The following is a 21,635-nucleotide window of genomic DNA, read 5'->3' on the forward strand; positions in this document are numbered from 1 at the left end:
ATAATTTTGTTCTTTAGCCTAAACCGGCGGTCTCCACCATTCTTGGCCCCTCTGTGGGGCAGATATCCAGGAGACACCATAAAAAATGTAGGCACTTAACTCTTCATAATAGTCGATCCCTTCCCTGGTGATGGAAAGGGGCTTGAGGAGTTAAGTCCCCATACTTTTTTTTTTAAAACAACATGACTAATTCTATTAGGTCAGGCAGCATCTGCGAGAGAGAAACAGAGTTAATGCTTCTAGTCCGCGATCCTGCATCAGAACAGGAGTTGTACACAATTAACAGAGGAAATATTGTGCACAATGCCAATATTGTTGCAATATTAGATGATCTCCAGTTTATCGAACCAAAATGTTAAAAGTTTCTCTCTCCGCAGATGCTGCCTGACTTGAGTATTTCCCACATTTTCTGGGTTTTTTTTCAGATTTGCAGTATCCATGGTACTTTTCTCATCCTCTATGACCACCTCATTATGAGTGCAGCTATATACCAAAGTTGGTCCAATGGCAAAGCCTTCATTCGGAATTTGCAAAACAAATAGTTGTAGATGGCTCCCCAAAGCATAGTGATCTCCAATCTGCAGGTCCTTCCTCACCTGGAGCAAATGGATGGAAGAGGTCCAAAAGGAACCAAGAGCAAATAGAAATGGCTGTTACAAATAAGGAAACCAATACTTTAGGGAAAAAGGTAAATCGTATTAGAAAGCGACTATATATTGTGCAAGTGTTGAACGATACCCATTAGCAACACATAACAGCCACAATAATTCCAAAATGATTCTGTGACAAGTATATTATGTGATGTAAAAATATTAAAACATTCATATTCAGTGCACATGCTGCTGAAATCCTCATTCATGCCGTAGTCACCTCTATATTTGATTATTTCAAGGCTCTTCTCTCTGACTTCCCATCTTCTACCCTCCATCAACATTAGCTCATCGAAAACTCTACTGCTTGTATTCTACTCTGCACCAAGTCGCATTCACCCAACATCACTGTCGTTGCTGGCTTACATTGACTCCCAGCCCAACATCTTGATATTAAAATTCTTATCCAATTGTTTAAATCTCTTATTGGCCTCACCCTTCTCATCTCTGAATCCACCTCCAGCTCTACAACTGCCTCCCCAGACTCTCCACGCCGTGAACTCTTTTCCCCTCTACACACCCACCCCACCCCCTTGCCCCACCACTGGCAGTCATACCTTCAGCCATCTCGATCCAACACTCTGATATTCCCTTCTTAAACCATTCTGCTTCTCCATCTCCACCTTCCTCTTTAAGACTCTCCTTACAATCCAGCTCTTTCACCAAATATTTGGTCACCCGGTCTGATATCTCATATATAAGAAAATGAATTGTTTTTATGTTCAAAGTTATTTAAGAACATTTTATAATGACACGATGGCCTTCACAGCCATCAGCAAAGGTGCACCAAGAGAAGATACCCCACCTAAATGGATTGTTTGCTGCGTCTCCATCATCTTTCGTAGATGGAAGGATGCCAACATGATAATGACAGTTAGCATAATGATATTATTTCTGAGTTTCTGTTTTTGTAGCCATTAACCTACTGAGATTTCGGGATCAGAAAGTTCATCCAGAAGTTTCCTAGCATCAATCACAGCCTGATAAAGCCGGAGATTCTGACCATCAGAAGCGACAAAACAAGCACTAGCGGAGTTGCAGTAAGTCCCTAAAAAGGAAGTGGAATATAATTGTGTTTAGTTATTTTACAGTTGTAGATTGTATTAAAATTGTTTTTAAAGGTATCACTGCAAATAAAGTAATAAAATTTAATAGTTAACTTTGTAATACTTGTATTCTTTTATATTTGTTTAAAGAGAATAAAACAATGAACAATGGGGTATATTTTACTTGTGTATAACGCTTTAACATTTTTTCATTAAACACGGGAGATGTGGTAAAACAATTATTTTTAAGCTTTACTCAGCCAAATATAGCCCAATATTTTCAAAGTTACTCCAAATGCTTTTGAATACAAAATACAGATCAGTAAAAAAAAAAACACCTACTCAGGCTACACATGATAAATTTCCTGTTCTAAATACTACCAAATCCCTGATACAGCTGTTGTGATTGTTTGGTACTAGAAATTTGTTAATTACATCAAACTGAAAGGTTACATACATGCTTGGTTTCGAGAAGTTCAAATGTTTCAGAATGCAACAATGATCCTAGATATGGGTTTTGATTTTGAACCAGAACTTCACTGAATTAGTAATGGATGTCATAGCACAGCACAAGTCCGTTACAAATTCAGGATTTAACACCATCAATAATGGATATTGCATCTACCACATAAGAGAAATATTTACAGCAATAGAATACTGTAGGCTAAATTGTATTTAAAGCAATCTGCTCAAAAATGAACATTAATCAACCAAAAAATAATTTGTAAGTTAGCACCAATATATTTGAATAATTCGTTGTTTTAAAATACATTACATAGGTATATTGAGTCCAGATGATGCAGTGGGTTAGCACACTGTCTTTTCATTTCTAGGATCCAGATTTGAATCCAACCCAAGCTAATGGATTTCCCTCTACTGATTGTAAAGGCCCTACCTAAAATAGCCATTGATAGTTCAACCAGTTTTCTTTAGGCATGGGTCGACAGCACAAAACTGACCACAGAAATGCTGCCAAATTGGCTCGCCTGGAAAGTTTCACATCCAGTAATATTTTAGACACTGGGGTAATATATCAGAGAGAGTTTTAACCTTTGGGTCTGCTTGGAGCAGGGGAGGCTGGCAGCAGGCCAGCAAAGAAGCTAAAGATTTTCCAGCCTGTCAATTTCGCAGCTCAGTCAATTCCTGCTTGTTGACCTGGCGAGTTTCAGACAGACTGGGAAACCCATGTGCTGGCACTTAAAGCTAGAATCCTGGGTTAAATCTTCAGTCAATTGGCGTTTTGTATATTTAAAATCGCAGACCAGCCGAGTCCATGGGGGTTTCCCGTACGCTTCGAGACTGCCGCAGTTAAAGGTGGAAGATGGTGGGTTCCTGTTGGCTTCTCGACACGCTGGCATTATTTGATGCATTAACCCCCGCCATCACATGCACAGACATCCGCAGCCCCCACGTACACATTCCAGGTTAAAACTCCGCCCCCCACCCCCATTGTGTGGGAGTTTCTGTATTGTTTTGTTGTCTTTAATTTTACAGGCTGCAAATTTTGTTAGTGTTTTCCAGAAAGGCCACCTGAAGTGTTCATCGGAGCTTGAAGATAGATGCTTTCAAAAAAGTCAATGTTTAGAAACCAAAGTAGTGTTATTTATCTTTTCATATGGCTTACCTTTATTTAAGAAAAATTAAAGCAGTACACTGATGTGATTTTGATGGATGCAGAAAATGAAGATAGATAGATCAGGGAATTTATAAGTAAAATAGACTCTGAAAAGGCCAAGTGTGTCTCCAATTTTCCACGATGGATTACTTATCTTACCAATAACGAATGAAGTATAATGATGCTTAATGTTCTTGATAACTATGAAAACAGTTTGAAACTGTAACAGCATGATAAAAGATTCAATTAATTTATAACAAACATGCCCACAATCAACTCTTCTGATTAAAATACAACAGTATCCAAACTCATTTTAATCAAACTCACCGAGGCAATAGCTTGGGATCAATGTTGGAAGCCAGGCCACATTTGAAAAAGCTGAAGTATGCAAGGAATTGATACGTGCCAGCTCTGAAACTCCCCCAGAATATGACAACGGTCCTATTGGATCCATACGCCAAAGTATTAGTTCACTGTAGATGGCATTAGGGTCATGAAATGTTCGTGTAGCAGCATTTTTAACCTGCTGTGAAGTTGGCCCTTTTAAGGACTTTACAGGTTCTACTGTGAGCTTTTCTTTTTCAACAAAGTCAGCTTCAGGAGTCATTAGCGCATTGTGATGTGAAGAGGTCAACAGCAATGGCAGCACTGAATGACAAGCCAAGTCATTTAGATGAAAACGATGTCCACAATATCTAAACTTGTGCGACACGATTAGAACTGTGGTGAAGGCAGATTCCTCAGCAAAAGTTACTGCCCATTGGTTTAGTGATCCATCAATGTGTTTTGAAATCATCATAACTGCTGGAGTGATGATATTTAATTTTGAGCTACTCAGACAATGGGTCATCCCATTGATATTTGGATCATTATCTGTAAGGTGCTTAACGTTTTTAACAGTACATGCATACATCATGATATTTTTGCTGAGGGAGTTAGCATCACCAGTAGGAAAGGCAACAGGAATCCGAGATGAAAATGCAACCTAAAATATAAAGAGAATCAGATATTTTTAGATAAAATACTATGATAATTATCTAATGACTGAAGGAAGCAACAAGTTACATTTATGTCAAACCTTTTAACATAGTAAAATATCTCAAACAGATTCAGAGAGATGAACTGAAGGGTCAAGCAAAGGAGGCAGCAGTGTTAATTGAGGTAACTGAAGGAATAGTTAAAGAGATAGGTTTGAAGTATGCTTTTAAAAGGAGAGAATTGAGAATTAAGTCAAACAGAAGTTTGCCAAAATATATTGGTCATTTACATGAAAATAATCAGTAATTCAGTGATTAGAACAGTCTTAACAATTCAGCAAAAATCACAAGTGTTTCCTGAACATAAAATCCAAATGCTTAGATTGTTAAACTATGGAAAATATTATGCACTGTAATCTGGAAAATAATGTTACTCAGCTTTTACAAACATTTCTTTTGTCGGGTGATCATATATGAAATATCATAAGCATGTGACGAACTGTAACAGGCTTAACTGGATCAAAATTTTTTTTAAATGGTCTTCATTGCCACTATTCATTCTACAATTTTTTCAATCTGAATTCTTTTGGGCCTCCTTATCTCGAGAGACAATGGATACGCGCCTGGAGGTGGTCAGTGGTTTGTGAAGCAGCGCCTGGAGTGGCTATAAAGGCCAATTCTAGAGTGACAGGCTCTTCCACAGGTGCTGCAGAGCAATTTGTTTGTCGGGGCTGTTACACAGTTGGCTCTCCCCTTGTGCCTCTGTCTTTTTTCCTGCCAACTACTAAGTCTCTTCGACTCGCCACATTTTAGCCCCGTCTTTATGGCTGCCTGCCAGCTCTGGCGAACGCTGGCAACTGACTCCCACAACTTGTGATCAATGTCACAGGATTTCATGTCGCGTTTGCAGACGTCTTTAGAGCGGAGACATGGACGGCCGGTGGGTCTGATACCAGTGGCGAGCTCGCTGTACAATGTGTCTTTGGGGATCCTGCCATCTTCCATGCGGCTCACATGGCCAAGCCATCTCAAGCGCCGCTGACTCAGTAGTGTGTACAAGCTGGGGATGTTGGCCGCCTCGAGGATTTCTCGAGGGTAAAGCAGTGGATGTGGTGTATATGGATTTCAGTAAGGCGTTTGATAAGGTTCCCCATGGTAGGCTATTGCAGAAAATACGGAAGTATGGGGTTGAAGGTGATTTAGAGCTTTGGATCAGAAATTGGCTAGCTGAAAGAAGACAGAGGGTGGTGGTTGATGGCAAATGTTCATCCTGGAGTTTAGTTACTAGTGGTGTACCGCAAGGATCTGTTTTGGGGCCACTACTGTTTGTCATTTTTATAAATGACCTGGAAGAGGGTGTAGAAGGGTGGGTTAGTAAATTTGCGGATGACACTAAGGTCGGTGGAGTTGTGGATAGTGCCGAAGGATGTTGTAGGGTACAGAGGGACATAGATAGGCTGCAGAGCTGGGCTGAGAGATGGCAAATGGAGTTTAATGCGGAAAAGTGCGAGGTGATTCACTTTGGAAGGAGTAACAGGAATGCAGAGTATTGGGCTAATGGGAAGATTCTTGGTAGTGTAGATGAACAGAGAGATCTTGGTGTCCAGGTGCATAAATCCCAGAAGGTTGCTACCCAGGTTAATAAATCTGTTAGCTTTTATTAGTAGGGGGATCGAGTTTCGGAGCCACGAGGTCATGCTGCAGCTGTACAAAACTCTGGTGAGACCGCACCTGGAGTATTGCGTGCAGTTCTTCTGGTCACCGCATTATAGGAAGGATGTGGAAACTATGGAAAGGGTGCAGAGGAGATTTACTAGGATGTTGCCTGGTATGGAGGGAAGGTCTTACGAGGAAAGGCTGAGGGACTTGAGGTTGTTTTTGTTGGAGAGGAGGAAGAGAGGTGACTTAATAGAGACATGTAAGATAATCAGAGGGTTGGACAGGGTGGATAGTGAGAGTCTTTTTCCTCGGATGGTGATGGCAAACACGAGGAGACATAGCTTTAAGTTGAGGGGTGATAGATATAGGACAGATGTTAGAGGTAGTTTCTTTACTCAGAGTAGTAGGGGCGTGGAACGCCCTGCCTGCAACAGTAGTAGACTCGCCAACTTTAAGGGCATTTAAGTGGTCATTGGATAGACATATGGATGAAAATGGAATAGTGTAGGTCAGATGGTTTCACAGGTCGGCGCAACATCGAGGGCCGAAGGGCCTGTACTGCGCTGTAATGTTCTAATTCTAATTCTGTGTTGGAGATACGGTCCTGCCACCTGATGCCAAGTATTCTCCGGAGGCAGCGAAGATGGAATGAATTGAGACGTCGCTCTTGGCTGACATACGTTGTCCAGGCTTCGCTGCCATAGAGCAAGGTACTGAGGACACAGGCCTGATACACTCGGACTTTTGTGTTCCGTGTCACTGCGCCATTTTCCCACACTCTCTTGGCCAGTCTGGACATAGCAGTGGAAGCCTTTCCCACGCGCTTGTTGATTTCTGCATCTAGAGACAGGTTACTGGTGATAGTTGAGCCTAGGTAGGTGAAACAAACATCATGGGGCAGGATGTCAGAAATGCTCCATCCATCAATATTGGCGACCACGCTCTGGAAGTGGTTCAAGAGTTCACCTACCTAGGCTCAACTATCAATCTCAATTAGCAAGAGGAATATTGGGACCATTTATATGTAATAACTAGCTGGTATTTGTTTAGTTTACAAAATCTTTCTTCATGACGGAATAAGAAGTAGGTGCTCACGGGCCACAAGAATGCATAAGATTAGGTACATAAGGTACAATTACATGAAAGTTACGCACGTTCTTATACAACAGAACCAGATACCAGAATAACTTTTCCATGCTAGATCGATATTATTACAGATTTTATACTGCTTCCTTTTATAATAAGAAAGCTGCAACTGAACTGTACTCTGTGAAGGCATCATATGATTAAAGTAAGATTTTAACTGAACCCTGCCTTAGAGATAAACATTGGCCTGCTCCTGCTCCTTTTAGCCCATTGAGCCTGTTCCGCCATTCAATATGATCATGGCTGATCACCCACTTCAATGCCTTTTTCCCACACTATCCCCATATCCCTTTATGACATTGGTATTTAGAAATCTGTAAATCTCTGCTTTAAACATACTCAACGACTGAGCTTCCACAATCCTCTGGGTTAGAGAATTCCAAAATTTCACAATCCTCTGATTAAAGAAATTTCTCCTCATCTCTGTGTAAGTGGCTTCGCCCTTATTTTGAAATTGTGTCCCCTGGTTCTAGACTCCCCAGCCAGGGGAAACATCTTACCTGCATCTACTCTGTCTATCCCTTTAAATATTTTGTGTATTTCAATGAGATCACCTCTCATTCTTTGAAACTCTAGAGAATACAGGCCCAGTTTCCCCAATCTCTCTTCATTAGGACAGTCCCGCCATCCCAGGAACAAGTCTGGTGAACCTTCGTTGCACTCCCTCTATGGCAATAATATCCTTCCTAAGGTAAGGGGACCAAAACTGCACAAAGTACTCCAGGTGCAGTCTAACCAAGGTTCTATACCATTGAAGCAAGACTTCACTACTCCTGTACTCAAATCCTCTTGCGATAAAGGCTAACATACCATTAGCCTTCTTTATTGCTTTCTGCACCTGCATGTTAGCTTTCAGTGACTTATTGACAAGGACAGCCAGGTCCCTTTGTACATCTACACTTTCTAATCTCTTTCCATTTAAGAAATACTCTACACATCTGCTTCTCGTACCACAGTGGATAACCTCACATTTTTCCACAATACATTCCATCTGCCACGTTCTTGCCCACTCACTGGCCGGAATTTTACGCTGCCCCAGCGGGTCGGAGGGTGGCGTAGGGGCGGCAGGATCTGGGAGGCCTATCCACCCTAATTCCGCCTCCAGACAACTTTACGACGGTTAGGCGGGGGGGGGGGTAGGGGGAGTGGGAAATGGATCGCCCGAGGCCAATCAAGACCCTTGCCACTTAATAGCCCTCGCCCACCTCCACAGGTATTTTACCCGTGGCAAGCGGGTGTGCTGGGGAGGTGAAAGGCTGCTCAGCGATAGCTGCCGGCCTTTTCTCGCCGGAGGGCGGGGGGGGGTACGGGGCATGGCAGTCAGGCACAGGGTGCCCGGTTGAGGGCCGCCCTTGCCTCCCAGCCCACCCCCCGGACCCACAACACCCCCCTCCCCCCAAAAGGACCACTCCAGTCTCACCAGGGAAGGATCGATCCCCCTGGTGAGGCATCTCCCTACTTACCTTCCCTCCTCGATCCATGGCGTCGGCTTGGCTGCAGGCCCGCTGATTGGACGGCAGCTCACTGAGGCAGGACCTCCTCCCTCAAGTGGGTGGAAGTCCCGCCTCGGGACAATTAAAGCCTGGGGATCTGTTAAATTCAGGACGGATCCCCAGGCTAGGCGGAAGCGGGTTTGCCACCGACTTTCACGTCGGAGTCCGGCTCCCATCCATCCACCAGAAAATTACGGCCACTAGGTCTGTCCAAATCCTTTTGAAGCCACTTTGCATCTTCTTCCCAACACACATTCCCACCTAGTTTTGTCATCCGCGAACTTGGAATTATGATGTTTGGTCCCCACATCCAAATCATTGATATATATTGTGAACAGCTGGGGCCCCAAGTACTGAACCTTGCGGTACCCCACTAGTCACAGCCTACCAATGCGAGAATGACCAGTTTATTCCTAGTCTTTGTTTTTTTGCCTGTTACCAATCCTTAATCTATGCCAGTGTATTACCTCCTATCCCATGAGCTTTAATTTTGCTAACAAACCTCCTGTGGGGGGACATCAAAAGCCTTCTGAAAATCCAAGTATACTATGTCCACCTACTCCCCTTTATCAGTTTTGTTAGTAACATCCTCAAAAAAACTCCGACAGGTTCGTCAAACATGATTTCCCATTCTTAAATCCATGTTGACTATGCCCAGATTATCTAAGCGTCTATTTATCACATCCTTTAGAACAGATTCTAGCATTTTCCCTACTACTGATATAAGGTTAACAGGTCTGTATTTCCCTGTTTGCTCTCTCCCTCCCTTCTTAAATAGTGGGGTGACATTTGCTACCTTCCAATCTGCAAGAACCATTCCAGAATCTACAAAATTTTGGAAGATGATCACCAGTGCATCCACTATCTCCATAGTTACCTCTTTCAACACTCTGTGACTTATCACCTTCAGCCCCATTAATTTCTCCAATACTACTAATTTCCTTCAATCCCTAATCCCTTGGATCTCTAATTCTGGAAGATTTTCTGTATCTTCCTCAGTGAAGACAGACACAAAGTAATCATTTAGCTTCTCTGCCATTTCTCTATTCCCCATTATAAATTCTGACTCTGCCCACAATGAATCTACGTTTGCCTTAGCCAAATGTTTCCTTTTTACATACAGCTTTTACAGTCAGTTTTTATGTTTTTTGCTAGTTCACATTCATATCCTATTCTTCCTTTCTTTATCAGTTTCTTGGTCCTCCTTTGCTGTATTCTAAAATCTTCCCAATCCTCAAGTTTACTATTATTTCTAGCAACTTTATAGGCCTTTTCTTTTAAACTTATACAATCTTTAACTTCCTTTGTTAGCCACAGTTGACTGCCTTTACTTTTGGGATTTTTGTGCCTTGAAGGAATGTATAGTTGCTGTAAACTATGTAATATTTCTTTAAAGACTATCCATCGCCTATGTACTGTCATAACTTTTAACGTTTTTTCCCAATTCACCTCAGCCAATTTGCCCTTCATACCTTCATAATTTCCTTTGTTCAAATTTAACACCCTGGCTTCAGATTGAACTACCTCACTTTCAAACATAACATAAAATTCTATCATATTATGGTCAGTCATCCCTAAAGGTTCTTAAACAAGATTAATTAGTCCTTTCTACATAATACTAGATCTGAAATGACTTGTTCTCTAGTCAGTTCCTCAACATACTGCTCGAGAAAACCATCCCTAACACACTCGTCCCCTGCAGCATTAGTGCTCATTAAGCTTGCCTAGTCGGTGTACAGATTGAAGTCACCCATGTTTACTGTATTACCCATGCTACATGCTTCTCTAATCTCCTGATTAATACCATGCCCCACACTACCACTACTGTTTGGTGGCCTATAAACAACTCCTACCAATGTTTGCTACCCCTTGCTGTTTCTTAGCTCCATCCAAACAGGTTCCACATTTTGTTCTTTCGATCGGAAATCCTCCCTTACTAATGTACTGACCCCATCCCTGATCAGCACAACACCACCTCCTTTTCATTTTTGAAGGATGAAGTAGGGAAAACAATGACTTGGCATCCTGCATCATTATAAGCAATAAAATACAGGTTCTTAAACATAGTTATCCTGGAGGCAAAACAAACATTGAACTGTAAATTTGTAATTTTACATAAATTACTTAGTGAAGGTGCTCAAACCTTTGGATACAATTCTATCAAACGTTCTGTTAAAGAAGGGCATTGAGGTAAAATATTGAAAACTAGGCAACATAAACAAGTTAATTATCTGGATAAATCATGATTAAACAACAATGTGATCTCACATAATTAATTGGAGAACACTACCAGTTTCATATAAATGGTTCATAAAATACTAGCTTTGATATCCTCTAGCCAAAACCCTGTAATTAACCACGAGTGCCTGGTAGGACACCTCCAAATGAGAGAAGTTTGCATGCACTGAAATTTATTTTAAATCGTTCATTTTTAATGTTTATTTAGTTTCAAACATCAAACTCATGTTTTTGGATATTGATGGTAAAAGTTTGGAAATCTTGGAACATGTCTTTTAAATTAAGCCTTGACTGTTCTGCTTACTGACTTAAAATGTCAAAATCTCAAATTCCCATCATTTTCCAAAGAAAACTTTTCAACATTGTAAGATATGAACAAATCTGGTTATAGATTTAAATATAAATATATATTTTAAATATATGTATATAAATCTGGGTCTTGACAGGGTGGATGTGGAAAGGATGTTTCCCATGTGGAAGAATCTAGAACTAGGGGTCATTGTTTAAAAATAAGGGGGTCGCCCATTTAAGACAGATGAGGAAAAAGTTTTCTCCGAGGATGGTGAGTCTTTGGAACTCTCTTCCTCAAAAGGCAGTGGAAGCAGAGTCATTGAACATGTTTAAGGCAGAGGTAGATAAGATTCTTGATAAGCAAGGGGGTGAAAGGTTATCAGGGGTAGGTGGCAATGTGGAGCAAGCAGTTCAGCCATGAACGTACTGAATGGCGGAGCAGGCTTGAGGGACCAAGTGGCCTACTCCTGCTCCAAATTCGTATGTTCGCAAAGATCGAAAGGTTTTTTTTTGAATAACCTGGATGTACATTCAAACAAAAAAAAAGTGGAGCCTGTATCAAATCCAATTACAGGATTCTGGCAAGTTTGTCCCCACCGCTGCTATAACACCCATGTAAAAACTTGATAACAATAATGCTAAAATTAATACAATGACAGTTTTGGAATTCCTAAACCTGTAAAAATAGGCTTGCATGCATCCTAACATAACAACACATTTACAATTTCTGGAAACTGCACAATATGTAGTATTGGATCAAACTTCTATACAGAATTAAGTTTTTTATTTAAACAGGCAGTTCTAGCCATTGAATCGTATTGTTTAGAGAAAGGACTGAAATACACTGTTAGGGCTAAATTTTAGGAGTGTGCCGCAGTTCGCAGCGGCATACCCAAATGGCGGTGTGCATCCCACACGGATGCGCCGTCCCCGAGCCCCTGCGATATTACGTGCAGGGGCTCATGTAAATAGAGGGGGCAGAGCGGCTGCCCCTGATGTAGAGGGGGCAGCCGCCGCGTCCCCGGCAAAGCGCCACTGAGCAGGTGCCAGCGCCATTTTTAAAAGGGCTTTAAGCCCTTACAATTAATTTTAATTTTTATAGGTCCATTAGTAGTAATTTTTATTAAATATAAAATTAAGTGATGGAGGCCCTTCCTCAATCCCCCCAATGGTCATTTGATTGCCTGAAATGACCAACAATTGGCTTTTTCAAAGACCCGAACTTCCCCCCCACAACCTTCAATCTTTTTTTTCCCCGTTCCTTCACCCCTTCTGCTCTGAAAATTTTATTCTTCCGCGCCCTCCACAACCACCAGGTTCGTGCCTCGGAACTCAATACAGAGTTCCAAAGGCGCGCAAAGGCCGAACGGAGGCCATAAAATCGGCCTGGGATGGCTGCCACCTGCAGGTAAGTTAATTTAAATATTAGAGTTCATTGTAATAGAACAAAGAACAATACAACACAGGAACAGGCCATTCGGCCCTCCAAGCCTGCGCCGATCTTGATGCCTGCCTAAACTAAAACCTTCTGCACTTCCGGGGTCCGTATCCCTCTATTCCCACCCTGTTCATGTATTTGTCAAAATGCCTCTTAAACGTCTCTACGGTACCTGCTTCCACCACCTCCCCCGGCAACAAGTTCCAGGCACTCACCACCCTCTGTGTAAAGAACTTGCCTCGCACATCCCCTCTAAACTTTGCCCCTCTCACCTTAAACCTATGTCCCCTAGTAACTGACTCTTCCACCCTGGGAAAAAGCTTCTGACTATCCACTCTGTCCATGCTGCTTATAACTTTGTAAACCTCTATCATGTCACCCCTCCACCTCCGTCGTTCCAGTGAAAACAATCCGAGTTTATTCAACCTCTCCTCATAGCGAATGCCCTCCAGACCAGGCAACATCCTGGTAAACCTCTTCTGTACCCTCTCCAAAGCCTCCACATCCTTCTGGTAGTGTGGCGACCAGAATTGCACACAATATTCTAAGTGTGGCCTAACTAAAGTTCTGTACAGCTGCAGCATGACTTGCCTATTTTTATACTCTATGCCCCGACCGATGAAGGCAAGCATGCCGTATGCCTTCTTGACTACCTTATCCACATGCGTTGCCACTTGGTGACCTGTGGACCTGTACGCCTAGATCTCTCTGCCTGTCAATACTCCTAAGGGTTCTGCCATTTACTGTATACTTCCCAACTGTATTAGACCTTCCAAAATGCATTACCTCACATTTGTCCAAATTAAACTGCATCTGCCATTTCTCCGCCCAAGTCTCCAACCGATCTATATCCTGCTGTATCCTCTGACAATCCTCATCACTGTCCGCAACTCCACCAACCTTTGTGTCGTCCGCAAACTTACTAATCAGACCAGCTACATTTTCCTCCAAATCATTTATATACACTACAAACAGCAAAGGTCCCAGCACTGATCCCTGCGGAACACCACTAGTCACATCCCTCCATTCAGAAAAGCACCCTTCCACTGCTACCCTCTGTCTTCTATGACCGAGCCAGTTCTGTATCCATCTTGCCAGCTCCCCTCTGATCCCATGTGACTTCACCTTTTGTATCAGTCCGCCATGAGGGACCTTGTGAGAGGCTTTACTGAAGTCCATATAGATAACATCCACTGCCCTTCCTTCATCAATCATCTTTGTCACTTACTCAAAAAACTCAATCAAATTAGTGAGACACGACCCCCCCTTCACAAAACCATGCTGCCTCTCGCTAATAAGTCCATTTGTTTCCAAATGGGAGTAAATCCTGTCCCGAAGAATCCTCTCTAATAATTTCCCTACCACTGACGTAAGGCTCACCGGCCTATAATTTCCTGGATTATCCTTGCTACCCTTCTTAAACAAAGGAACAACATTGGCTATTCTCCAGTCCTCTGGGACCTCACCTGTAGCCAATGAGGATGCAAAGATTTCTGTCAAGGCCCGAGCAATTCCTTCCCTTGCCTCCCTCAGAATTCTGGGATAGATCCCATCAGGCCCTGGGGACTTATCTACCTTAATGCTTTGCAAGACACCCAACACCTCCTCCTTTTTGATAATGAGATGACTGAGACTATCTGCACTCCCTTCCCTAGGATCATCATCCACCAAGTCCTTCTCATTGGTGAATACTGATGCAAAGTACTCATTTAGTACCTCGCCTATTTCCTCTGGCTCCACACATAGATTCCCTTCTCTGTCCTTGAGTGGGCCAACCCTTTCCCTGGTTACCCTCTTGCTCTTTATATACATATAAAAAGCCTTGGGATTTTCCTTAATCCTGCTTGCCAATGACTTCTCATAACCTCTTTTTGCCCTCCTGACTCCTTGCTTAAGTTCCTTCCTACTGTCTTTATATTCCTCAAGGGATTCATCTGTTCCTAGCCTTTCAGCCCTTACAAATGCTTCCTTTTTCTTTTTGACGAGGCTCACAATATCCCGCGTTATCCAAGGTTCCCGAAACTTGCCAAACTTATCCTTCATCCTCACAGGAACATACCAGTCCTGGATTCTAATCAACTGACGTTTGAACGACTCCCACATGTCAGATGTTGATTTACCCTCAAACAGCCGCCCCCAATCTAAATTCTTCAGTTCCTGCCTAATATTGTTATAATTAGCCTTCCCCCAATTTAGCACCTTCACCCGAGGACTACTCTTATCCTTATCCACAAGTACCTTAAAACTTATGAAATTATGGTCACTGTTCCCGAAATGCTCCCCTACTGAAACTTCGACCACCTGGCCGGGCTCATTCCCCAATACCAGGTCCAGTACGGCCCCATCCCTAGTTGGACTATCTACGTATTGTTTCAAGAAGCCCTCCTGGATGCTCCTTACAAATTCTTCCCCATCCAAGCCCCTAGCACTAAATGAGTCCCAGTCAATATAGGGGAAGTTAAAATCACCCACCACTACAACCCTGTTACCTTTACATCTTTCCAAAATCTGTCTACATATCTGCTCCTCTACCTCCCGCTGGCTGTTGGGAGGCCTGTCGTAAACCCCCAACATCGTGACTGCACCCTTCCTATTCCTGAGCTCCACCCATATTGCCTCGCTGCATGACCCCTCCGAGGTGTCCTCCCGCAGTACAGCTATGATATTCTCCTTAACCAGTAATGCAACTCCCCCACCCCTTTTACATCCCCCTCTATCCCACCTGAAGCTTCTAAATCCTGGAACATTTAGCTGCCAACCCTGTCCTTCCCTCAACCAAGTCTCTGTAATAGCAACAACATCATAGTTCCTAATATGGAGATGAAGGGCCCAACGCCCGGGGGCGGGGGGCTGCACCAAGGTCCCCCCACTGCCAGTAATATGCGGCGGGCCCTTCTCAACGTCGCGGGTCGAGGCGTGCCTCTCCCTGCAAAATTTTACAAGCCCCCGTGCTGCGCCCCGCGGCGAAGGGCCAGTAAAATTCAGCCTCTAGTCTGGCCTAAGAAACTCCAAGATGCTAGGCCAGTATAAAAGATGACCACTTTTTGTAACCAGGTCAATCACTAAAAGTGAAAACTTATACTTTAATCCAAGTGCTGAAGATAGGTAATTGAACAGATATGATGGGCTGGAACGAGTGAAGCAGAAATGGGTGGTGGTGGGAAGGCTAAATAGTCATTGATCAGGCAGAAAACTATCCTGTCAAATCTTCAATTAAATTGGGCAAGAGACTGTGACAAGGCCCAATGAAATGTGGCCAGTGATAAGAGTCAACATTATAGGCCCAAAAGTTGCTGAAGCAGGGCATCTTCCTGCGTGCCCCATTCACTAAACCTTTTTCTTCAATCTTCAGCTCCACATTGCTGGAAGTGCAACCCAATAACAGCACAATAAGGGTAAGTAGGACCTTGGTGAACGACGGGACCAGCAGTCTAAATCCTTAACCAATTTAAGGATAGAGAAAGAAGGAGGAACGACGTAGAGGGAAATAGGGTGAATTAGAGCCAAATTAGATATAGAAAGAAGAAGGAAAGTAAGTTTGGATTGTGAGCGAAAAACAAGAGACAGAAAGGAAAAGTAAGAAAAGTCAAAATTTAAAATTTTTAATTTTAAAACCTCTAGCAACAATTTACTGTCTGTAAGAATGAGATTCTTCAGTTTCAACTGTTCCCTTTCTGGACCGGAGAAGTTGAATGATATTGCAAGTACAAAAATGTCATCATAAAAGGGTCCTTATGTTGTTAAATACCAGCCCTAACATTCTGTGATGAGTTTAATTAGTTTTAACAGCACAAATGCAGCAATTTCTTGAAACTCAATGGGGAGGTTGATGGTGCGCTCCCATTTCCGCGAGGCTACCAGCAGAGTAGCGCAAATCATCCAGCAATGTGTGGTGATTGGCAACTCTTCCTTCCAACAAATTGCTGGATTATTTCCACACTAATAACACTATGCACAGTAAACTCATCATTACTTTCCCAGAAAATTGTGGGCTAATGCATGGTTTCAATGTCATCTGGAAATCTTCTATTTCAAAAGCACTTTACTGAGCTATTCCAGATCTCAAAATGGGAGTCATTGCAGGCATTAGCTCTCAACACACCAGACAGCTGACAAAAGCACTTTCCCTGCATTCCACGCTCTCAAAAAAACTTGGATGATGTTTCTGCCCAATGAGAATGTACACTGCTGAAATTAAACTTGAGGAAAAGAATGACAGCTAAAACAATTTTCATCTTCAGCTTAGAGCAGGGAACAAGGAATTTAAGGTAAACATTAACTCAAAATTGCCAATCTTTGTTTGGCAACCAATTGAAAAAGACAATGATGACTAATAAATACAAGGCCAATAAAAAAGGACCTACTGGTTTATTGTTAGCCCTGGGATTTGTAAAAAGCCAAAATGTCTCTATAAAAATCTCTTGGAAAGAGAAGTGGCAATTTAAAAGAATAAAAATCTAGTGCTATTCAATAGTCTAGGAGTGGAAGACCAGACCTAAGGTAGACATTATTCCAGTCAAAACTTCAAGTAATGTTGTGATTTACATTAGAATCCCACTTTGAATAGAACCTCAAATTGATTTGTAATTTCTTAAGTACAAGATGCTGATTAGTCTTGAGAAAACGATTCCAACAGTTTCGAAGAAAACAAAAGCAAGTAATGAGTATTTTAACTGTGCTAAATAGCACATAAGTTGATTGATCATAATAGATCCACTATATGCTTAATGCACCCAACTGTTCAACTCCCTACTGAACTTTTCTTATAATTTCTAAGCATACATCATTATATATCAAATGAGCAAGTTTGGCTTTTGAAATGTGGACTTTATTCAGTTTAAAACAACTACTTTTTAAAAATCTTTTATCTGTACCTGGACTTGTCTGAATATTCCTGGGTGGTACTCATCTAAATACTTCACATGCCATACTAAAAATGAACCATCTACAGGATGGATTGTAAACAGCATATCAGCATTCCTGTTCCACTCTGTTTGCAGTGCCTCAATTTTTCGATCTAACAATATGGTGGGCAGTGGAACAACCGCAGAGGACGGTGTCGATACTTTGGTGCTTCCATCTTGCTCAACCTCTTCATTCTCATATTCTGATCCTTTCTCTGAAGTTTCATCTTGTTCTGTGAGAAAGAATAAATAAATTAGTCCCATAATACAGCACAGAAAATTGTGCGCATCTACAAATATACCCAGTGCATTCTTTAATAAGCAGACATGACTTGTATATTTTATTTTGATCTTCAGTGCATTCCACAATCTGCAACAGATTAAAGGAACTCATTTTCAAGTGTGAAGTTGCTCCAAAATATAAAATATTTTGTTTTAAAAAAGAAAATATCACAATTTAATCAAAAAAGCCTATATTTTCATTCATCACTTTTAAAAAAAAACTCATCCAATATTATTCAATTAGCAACTGATCTTGCATCCAAGCCACTTAACAGAAAATAGGGGAATGCTAGTTTTCTTTGTAACCAACAGTCCATTAACAAAGTTGCGCTTTCCCACAATTTTGTTAGGAGGTCATTAATTACAGGAAAAAAAAAGGTACTCATGTTTTAAAATTCCACAGGTATTTCAAGCCTAGTTCTTTGCAGGCAACAAACATAATACTCTGTTCTATTCTTAAACTTCTTACACCTCTTTTTTAAAAAAGGCAGTTATTCTTACTTTTCAGAACTTCATATCGACCTTTCCAATCCATAACGTCATAAAGCAATATAGTATCTCAACTCATTTTAAACTTCCTGAACATTAATGTGAAGTTTTTTATCTTTGAAGAAAAACTGCCATTCAGCAAGTAGCTGAGCTATGAGACCAGGACAGTCCAGTCAACATAAATGGCTGCCATTTGATCAATGTGCCTCAAGATGACATTGGTACTGAAAATGCATTACAGTATTCAGCATAGCATTCTGAAAAGCTCAGAAAGTATTTTCCTACACTGTCATCTATTATATTCCTTTCCCCCCACCAATACTCACATTTTAGTTGCTCCTTCCATTGCCACATACCATTACCCAACCATGACTGGTTCTCGTTCATCTATCACATAAAAGGACTCAATAGTGCAGGGTAAGTACACTGGACTTCTACCTCCAGGCCTTGGGATTGAAAGCAGGTAAGATTGGCATGATGAAAGACTCTAATGATAGCTGTAAGGGATTACATATGATGCAAGCTCGACCAATCTCAATTCAACTAGAAGGGACAGCATAAAACTGCCCAATATTCAGAACTCAGATACAGTGCAACAATAGCTGGTCCAGAAAATGGAAATAATACTGATGCAGCAGGCGATGCTCTTCTGAGGTTTAAGTAGCGCATTCTGTGGCAGTGCACAGCAGACGTTATTGATGATTACTTCAAATGCTGTTGAATCAAAAGCTAGAAAACATTTTATAATTGTGACTGGGATAAAAATTATTTTAACCATTCTACAGTAAGCAGCATAATGCCTTATAGTTTCAAACTATCCAATTGCATCAATTGCTATCAAATAAAACTGACTGCCTAGTGTTTGTTCCCTCTTTAAATCCCCTGGGCAAGTGGATAGGCAGATAAACTGAACAGAATGCAACTATTAGTTAAAAAGCAAATCCTGTAGTAGATTAAACTGTGCTCACATATTATAAAACAAAACTGTTTACTTGCCATGCACATCAGTGTCGAGTTTCATTTTCAATCCATTCTGACTGGCAGTGTCAACTTCATCCTCTACCTGCTGATCTGTGAGCTTTCTCAATTGCTCCATAAATATTTCCATAGATGATGTGAAATGCAGCTCCTTATTGTTCAGCCAGTGAATCACAAAATTTCCTCCTCCTTCTTCTATGTTAAAAGCTGTGCCAGCTAGTGCTGGTGGAATATCTGTGCATGACAATTGAAAAATCATCTTCCTCATAATACATTAAACTGAGAAATATTTTCATCTCCAACTGAAAAATATTATGCATCAAATCAAACTAAACCAATGGTACTGTTCTCTTTTTAAGACTTTAACATTGATCATGTTCAAAAAAGATTTACTATGTCAATAAACGCAAGGGAACTTTAAAAGAACTCTGTGTATGAACAACTTTTCTATTTAAACTTCCCATCTGTACCTGCAGCCCAACACACCCGCACTGTAAACACTTCCAACCAAAACCAAATCTTGTTTAGCAAGGTAGGAGGATTGACTGAAGTCATCTTTCTAAGGTGTCTCTAGATTAACCTTAAGGGTCATCGTGAACATTTCCCGATTTGATTTTGATTTGATTTAGAGATACAGCACTGAAACAGGCCCTTCGGCCCACCAAGTCTGTGCCGACTATTAACCACCCATTTATACTAATCCTACACTAATCCCATATTCCTACCACATCCTCACCTGTCCCTATATTCCCCTACCACCTACCTATACAAGGGGCAATTTATAATGGCCAATTTACCTATCAACCTGCAAGTCTTTTGGCTGTGGGAGGAAACCAGAGCACCCAGAGGAAACCCACGCAGACACAGGGAGAACTTGCAAACTCCACACAGGCAGTACCCAGAATTGAACCCGGGTCGCTGGAGCTGTGAGGCTGCGGTGCTAACCACTGCGCCGCCCTCACAGCTAAGTGGAACATGCACCGCCCCTTGACAATATTCTGGTAGAAACTTGGACAGTAGCTACATCAGGATAGTGCCCTCCGCTGACCATATCAGAATTGGCAGGGTCAGGAAGGAGCCTACCAAAGCAAGACTTGGTTTGGTGGCATGTCTGAGACAATCCAGCCCACCAATGCCATAGGAAAGTCCTCATCCCATCATTTCGAAGGCCTAGGTTTGAAACCAAGCCCTGATCCCTTTCAGTCAAGTATACCAGATGAAACCAGAAGCACATGTGTGGATTTTATGCTGGATCCTTGTTAGAAGCAGAAAACTGGACTTGGGGAGTTTCTCCACCCTGGCCTCACTACTATTGTACTATGATGTTGTAGGAGCACAGATGTTTCACCCCTACAAGAGTGGGCTGAATTTTATAAACCCTATGACATCAGGGGTCGTGGTTGGAGGGCCCAGAAAATCCTTCCAGGAGAGGCCTGCCAAGGGCCTCGATGCTGGGAAGGTCCTGTCCCATTTTACCGGCAGCAGCGAGGCCTCATGGTGGCCTCCCCGCCGCATGGCGATGGAGACTTTATTTAAGTATATTAATTACATTAAAATGAATGACTAAGGGCTTACCTTGTAGCAACGGCCGGTTGCCAGAAGTCCTGCGCCTTCGGATCTCCATTCAGAGACCTGAGGCACAACACTGGTGGGGAGGGGGAAAATTGAAATTTTCAGGTTGGGAGGGGGAAAACAGCAAAAACGAATGCTATCTGTTGAGGGGATGGTGGGAAGGGGTTGAATATCAAAGTACAGAAAGTTTGGGGAGTGGGAATTTACATTTTTTGAGGGGGAGCGGAGGAAAAAGAGTTAACGGCTTATTCGGGGGGTGGCGGGGGGGTTGGAGGACTGCAGGTGTGAACAAATTTTAATTTCAATTTTTAAACAAATCTGTGCCCTTAAACATGGAAATTAAACTGAAGGGCTTGAAGCCCTTTAAAAATGGCACCGGCGCCTGTGCAGTGGGGGGATGAGTGGCGAGCTTTCAAAATTCAGCTTCACTTCTCCCTATCTACCCTGTCCAGACCCATGATTTTGAATACCTTGATCAAATCTCCTATTAATCTCTTCTCCAAAGAGACCAGCCCCAGCTCCTCCAATCTATCCACATAACTGAAGTTTCTCATCCCTGGAATCATTCTTATAAAACTTTTCTGCACCCTCTCTAATGCCTTCAAATCCTTCCTAAAGTGCGGTGCCCAGAACTGGACACAATACTCCAGTTGAGACCGAACCGATGTTTGAAATAAGCTCATAACTTCCTTGTTTCTGTACTCTATGCCCCTATTAATAAAACACAGGATCCCATATGCTTAATTAACTACTTTCCCACCCAACCTGCTACTTTCAATGATTTGTGCACATATACCCCCCCAAGTCCCTCTGCTCCTGCACCCCCTTTAGAATTGTACCCTTTATTTTGTTTTGCC

The 21,635-nt window shown here is 42.0% G+C and overlaps 1 protein-coding gene and 1 long non-coding RNA gene across 2 annotated transcripts in view; one reads left to right on the forward strand and one right to left on the reverse strand.

Moving 5' to 3' along the window:
- LOC137352487 (uncharacterized) overlaps positions 1-1,739 on the forward strand; it is a 50,821-nt gene extending 49,082 nt beyond the window's left edge. The window contains exon 3 of the long non-coding RNA XR_010969723.1: positions 1,565-1,739. This is a non-coding gene — a long non-coding RNA (uncharacterized lncRNA). The remainder of the gene's footprint in view (positions 1-1,564) is intronic.
- The window catches only part of dmxl2 (Dmx-like 2), a 152,559-nt gene that overhangs the window by 88,300 nt on the left and 42,624 nt on the right, over positions 1-21,635 (reverse strand). Inside the window, exons 10-13 of the mRNA XM_068017998.1 lie at positions 19,225-19,440; positions 17,428-17,690; positions 3,639-4,296; positions 1,577-1,698 (exon numbers count right to left, since the gene is read on the reverse strand). Of these exons, the coding sequence (XP_067874099.1) occupies positions 1,577-1,698; positions 3,639-4,296; positions 17,428-17,690; positions 19,225-19,440 (1,259 nt within the window). The remainder of the gene's footprint in view (positions 1-1,576; positions 1,699-3,638; positions 4,297-17,427; positions 17,691-19,224; positions 19,441-21,635) is intronic.

The sequence above is a fragment of the Heterodontus francisci genome, chromosome 38 (assembly GCF_036365525.1).
Source record: "Heterodontus francisci isolate sHetFra1 chromosome 38, sHetFra1.hap1, whole genome shotgun sequence".
NCBI classification, from domain to species: domain Eukaryota; kingdom Metazoa; phylum Chordata; class Chondrichthyes; order Heterodontiformes; family Heterodontidae; genus Heterodontus; species Heterodontus francisci.